This window comes from Orycteropus afer, unplaced genomic scaffold (genome assembly GCF_000298275.1).
Source record: "Orycteropus afer afer isolate SDZICR_OR568_19922 unplaced genomic scaffold, OryAfe1.0 scaffold00580, whole genome shotgun sequence".
In the NCBI taxonomy this organism is placed as follows: Eukaryota; Metazoa; Chordata; class Mammalia; order Tubulidentata; family Orycteropodidae; genus Orycteropus; species Orycteropus afer.
In genome coordinates, this window is record NW_006922167.1 from 1,147,818 (window position 1) to 1,153,753 (window position 5,936).

At 38.0% G+C, this 5,936-nt stretch overlaps 1 protein-coding gene across 1 annotated transcript in view; it reads right to left on the reverse strand.

Moving 5' to 3' along the window:
* The window catches only part of LRRCC1 (leucine rich repeat and coiled-coil centrosomal protein 1), a 66,324-nt gene that overhangs the window by 29,631 nt on the left and 30,757 nt on the right, over positions 1-5,936 (reverse strand). The window contains 1 exon segment of the mRNA XM_042783016.1: positions 5,050-5,213. Within this exon segment, the coding sequence (XP_042638950.1) occupies positions 5,050-5,213 (164 nt within the window).

The window sequence follows — 5,936 nt, forward strand, 5'->3', positions numbered from 1 at the left end:
CAGTTTTGACGACTGTTGGTGGATAGTAGGTTTTGAGATCCAAAGAGTGAGACCTCCTACTTTGTTCTTCAATAGTGCTTTACTTATCTGAGGTCTCTTTCCTTTCCAAATAAAGTTAGTAACTGGCTTTTCCATATCCTTAAAAAATGTTCCTGGGATCTGGATTGGGAGTGCTTTGAATGTATAGATTGCTCTGGGTAGAACTGACATTTTCAAAATGTTCAGTCTTCCTATCCACGAGCATAGGATGTTCTTCCATTTATGTAGATCTCTTATGGTTTCTTGAAGTAGTTTTTTTAATAGTTTTCTTTTAGGTCTTTTATGTCCCTGGTAAGATTTATTAGCCATGTATTTTATTTTTTGGTAGCTCTTGTAAACGGTATTGTTTTCCTTATTTCTTTTTCAGCAATCTCTTTGCTGGTGTAGAGGAATCCAACTGATTTTTGGATGCTGATTTTGTATCCTGCCAAGATGCTAAATCTCTCAATTAGATCCAGTAGATTTTTGGCTGAGTCTCTTGGGTTTTCTAGGTATAGGATCATATCATCAGCAAATAGGGATAGTTTCAATTCTTCCTTACTAATTTGGATGCCTGTTTATTTTCTTCAAATGATTCTTTGAAACCCAAGAGAGTGGGCAGTTCTGACACATATTATCAGGAATCAACCAAGATTCTTATGAAATAACCGTATTAATAAAAAAGAATGAACATCACAGCAGATAAAATCTTGATACATGTGTTATGGGTTCAGTTTAAACTAACAGCCACTATAATCTCCACTTTTGGGTAAAAGAGATTTAGGCTCCCGACTGCAGAGAGCTGAAGTGTGCTCCTATGCTGCAGTAACAAGTCTGATTTTAGGCAGGCTTTGTAAAGCAGGCAAGCAAGTGATAATGCAGAAGCAGAAGCTGCGGTCTTAGAGTATGTGTTTTGGCACAGGTATTCATCGAGGGGTGAGGGGAGTTAGTTTTGATAACCACCTTAGAGTACGTGTTCTAGCACAGGTGTTCATTGAGGGGTGATTCAGCTGCTTTATGTGTCTAGGAGGGAGAAGAAAAAAACAAAAGGGGTACTTCCTAACTCACCAGGAGTGGAGGCAGGATGAGATATTTACTTCAGGTACGTAAAATGGAGTTTTAGCAAGATATTGCCAGCCATAGCTGGACATTACAAAAATAAAGTTACAAAATGGAGTCACTTATTTCACATGCATACTGAAAAATACTAAAATAATGAATGAGAGAAAATAGAATTCCAAAGAAAGTTCTGTTTCTAATTTGTATAGTCAGATGCTAATAACAGAACTTACTTAGTTGAAAACATCAATCTCCAAATTTTAGATTAGGTCATTGTCTCTTAAGATATTAGCTGTGATGACTTAGTATTTAAGGAAATTGTGTTCAAGTATCTTTGTACATTATGTGATTAGCTGGAACCACCATCAATGCTCATGGTCTCTTTGAGGCTGAGGCAATTTTCTTTAAATGTACTAAAGTGTAAATAACATTTTAAAAAATATTTATTTATGGTGTTTCATCAATGTTGGGTTGAAGATCAGAAAATCTTTTTTTTTAAACCCCAAATCTAAGACAAAAATCCATGTTGTCTCTCCACTGTCATTTACCACAAGATCTGGTGGTACTGTTGTTCAAACATGGCACTTCTAACCCACCAGTTGCTCTGTGGGACAAAGATGAAGCAGTCTGCTTCTGTAAAGATCAACAACCCTGGAAACCTGCTGTGGTAGCTACCCTGTCCCACAGGGTTGCTGTGAGTTGGAAAGGACTTGATGGCAGTGGTGGGTTTTTTGGTTTTGGTTATTTATCACTAGTCATTTCATTCCCAAACTGCTCAGAGATTTTTAAGAAGGCAGCACTCTTATTATAGTAGTAGTCAATAATGTAAAAAACACTGTATTATATCTGAGTAGCATGTTTTTGTTTTTTAAAATAATTTTTATTGTGATTTGGGTGAGTTTACAGAGTAAATTCATTTTCCATACAGCAGTTCACGCAGATACTGTTTCATGACATTAACTGCAATTCCCAACAATGTTAACAGCTCTCTTCCTACTTCCTCCCTGTAGTTACTTCTTTCCTGTGTCCTTTCTTATGCATTCCCACCTCCAGAGCTATCTCCCTGTGCAAATAATACCCTTCTGTCCTCCCGCAACTCACCATTCTATGGAGTGTATTTCACTCACTCACTCCTGTCAAGTTGGATCCGACTCATAGTGACCCCTCCTTGGGTTTCCAAGGTGGTATAACGACAGAAGTAGATTGCCCAATCTTCCTTCTGAGGAGTGTATCCACTTGATATAAATGTTCACCACATATGCCTGTCTATTGTTTGGCTGGAAGCCATAGGAGTGAGTTCAATTCTAGACCTGAAGAGTACTAGGGGCCAGTCCTGAGGGTCTCACCAGGCTCTGTCAGACCAGTAAACCTGGTCTTTTTTTTACAATTTTGAGTTTTGTTCCACATTGCTCTTCCACTCTATCCAGGATCTCCCGCACTGATCCTTTTCTCAGTGGTTCACACTGGTATCCAGGCACCACCAGCTTTTCTGGACTCATGGTCATATAGGCTGAGGTTCACATGGGCCACTAGTCCCTTGGACTAATTGCTTCCATGCATCTTTAGTTTTCTTCATTCTTCTTTGCTCTGAACAATGAGGAGAGACCCACTGTTTCATCTAGATGGCCATTTGCAACCTTTTAAGATCGCAGTCACTGAGTGTCGTATGTTTTGCTTTGTAAAATTTGAAGGCAAATCACCAGTCTTCCTATCATATCAAAAGAAAATATGCCTGGCTAGATTCTTTTAAACTTTGCACTTATTATTATTTAACTGTTAAATATATATGTAACACAACATTCACCATTTCACCTTCTTCACAAGTACCATTCAGTGACATTAATTATGTTTATCAATGTTCAACCATCAGCATTGCAGTGTAGTAAATTATATACTATGGCTTTTCTAGCCATAAGTCTTTGTAAACTCTGTGGTGGAATTTTCCATGAGCAACTGAGTAGCTCCTGATTGTTAAAAGTTATCCACCTGGGGTATTTCTGTTGAGCGTTGTTGTTGTTGTTGTTGTTATTTGCCGTCGAGTCGCCCCCGACTCATAGCAACCCCTCCTGGGGTTTCCGAGGCAGTATCACTACAGAAGTAGGATTGCCCAACCTTCCTTCCGAGGAGTGGCTGGTGGGTTTGAACCGCCAGCCTTCTGGTTAGCAGTCAAGTGCCTTAGGCACTATGCTACCAGAGCTCCTTAAAAGTTATCCACCTGGGGTATTTCTGTTGAGCGTAGCATCTAGTAATTTTCCGAGAAGTTTGCACTCTCTCAGGTGTATGCAATTCTGATGTTGAAATTGGTTAGTCTGGTCACTCTGCCAGGCTCAAAAAGGAGCCCTCCTAGAGGCATAAGAAGTGAGTCTGAATGCTGGCTGAGAAAGACGTACTGGTGAGAGAAACACACGCCTGAGACATGCGCTGCTGAGAGAGAGACACCGAGAGACACACATTGCTGAGAGAGAGACATTGAGAAATACGCACTGCTGGGAGAGAGACTGAGAGAGACTGTTGGCTGAGAGACGGCGGGCTGAGAGTAAAGACTGAGCGTTGTTCCTGAACTTGAATTGTAGCATGGTGTTTCCCTAATAAACCCCATAATCTGTGAGTTGTGTGTGGCCACTGCAGCGAATTATCAAATTCAGCAGAGAGGTGGTGGGTGCTGCAGGAGGAAGAGTTGGTGTCAGGGTTGGTGAAAGGGCTGGAGGGAGGCAGCATGTCTAGCCTCACAGGAGTAGGCCTTGGGCTACTGATGGGATTCTGTTTTCCTCTTGTGGGATTAGAGGAGGTCAGAAGATGCAGCCTCACTGCTCCTTTAGCAACCATTATACATTTTTATCATTCTTAATAGAAGCTGTGTCCCCTAAGAGATAAAGCCCCATTTCCCCCTGGGCTAGATTTTAAAACAACAAAAGGTTTATTGCTAAAAAATTTCAATAATAAATTTCAGTACAGCTTAACATATATGATAGTTATCTTTGAAATGCTAAAGATATTGAAACTAAAACTTCAAGTGACTAAACACCAATGTAGCTGCTTATTGTAATATACTTCCAACATTTATAGCTGAAATCTAGCTAGAGTTATAGCACAGTAATAAATGCTTATTTTCTGAACTTGATACATTCCCAATTTCTTGAAAATGATTTAAAACAAAATCAAATCTTAGCCATTTCTAACTTTATGGCTGAATATCCTAATTGGAATTTTCTTCAAAACTCTTTTCTTAGTTATTTTTGCATTTTTAGAGATAAAAATTGGGGGAAAGTTTTGGAATTCCAATTTGAATCAGTGCCACGATAACATTCAGAATACTTCTGTGGAGAACTTGTGGAACAAGCGCTCCTGCCAGTATTCTTTTGTAAGACAGGCTAAATTGAGTAAGAAAGGATGAAAACAGCTTCCCTTGGAAGCAAGTATCACTCTTTCACAACCTCTTCAATATGGGATAATAGGTTTCGTCACAAGTTTGAGGATTCAGCAACTCTGGAAGATAATAAAAAATGCTTTAAAAAGAGTTATTGTTAGGTGCCACTGAGTCATCAGTGACCCCATGTAATAGCAAAACTGTCCCACAGCGTCTTCTTGGCTATAATCTTTACAGAAGCAGATTGCCAGGTCTTTCTCCTAGAGAGCTGCTGGGCAGATCAGAACTACCAACTTTTTGGCCAAGCACTTAACCATCTGTACCACCAGCGTGCCTTGTAATACATAAAATGTACTGTATTGACATTATTTCCAATTATTTCAAAGGGTGATATAAAATTCTGAAAATTCATTTCAAGTTAATAACTATCACATAGCCCTCTGAATAGAAAAGAAGCAAGTATTACAAAAGCAAAGCATACTATTGTGTTCTAAATTTTACGACAGTTAGGAATCATTGAGACAAATACTTTTTGTTTTTACTTTGATTCACTGACTTCCAAATAGCCATTTGTTCTTTTCCCAAATCAAAATGTCAACACTTACATCTTTCAATTTTCTGATGGTTTCAGTTTGGTCTTCTATGATTTTACTCTTAATTCTTAAAGCATCACAATCACGTTCATTTGTCTTTCGTAGAGTTTCATTCTCTCTACATAAATTTTCAATTTTGGCTTCTAAATTGCCTCGATTTTGGGCCAAAGAAGCTCCTAGGAAACAAACATCATCAGGAACAGACTTTAACAGACTTAGGAAGTTTTGTGTTTTATGAAAATCTAATTGAACAATGCATTAACAATAAAAAAAACTCTAAGAAACAAAAATACTATAACATGAAGACAAAGAGGAAGAGAACAAAGAGGACTTTTAAAGATCTGTGGCCATTTAACAATCTAAAACCATGAATAAAGAAGACTAGGTAACTCAGACATGTGATAATTAATTGGTCATATTATGCCACCACAACAAAATCATTATTAAAAATTCCTACATGGAACGGACAAATGAGCAATGCTGCATTAAGGCCAATAGCTATTTATAATTTAAAGTATCTATGAATGCCATAAAATAGTGTTCAGTTCTTGCTTTATAGTTACTGCAAAGGAAATGAGGCTGAGGATTTCCTAAACCTAAGTGATTTTTATTACTACACTATTTTACATCTTTGCATGTAAAGTAGGGTAAATGTTACAAACATCTCAAGAAAAAAAAAATGAATGCTGCATACTGTATAAAGAAATAAAATCACTCTTAGGATGTATCTCCAACAGCTTATTTAATAGTAGCACTGTAAAGGTGTACTTGTGAGGTGTAGTAAATGACTTAGTGTGGATTTTCTACCCATAAGTCTTTGTAAACTCCAAGGTGGGATTTTCAATGAACAACTGAGGAGCTCCTGATTGCTGAAGTTGTCCACCTGGAGTATTTCTGTT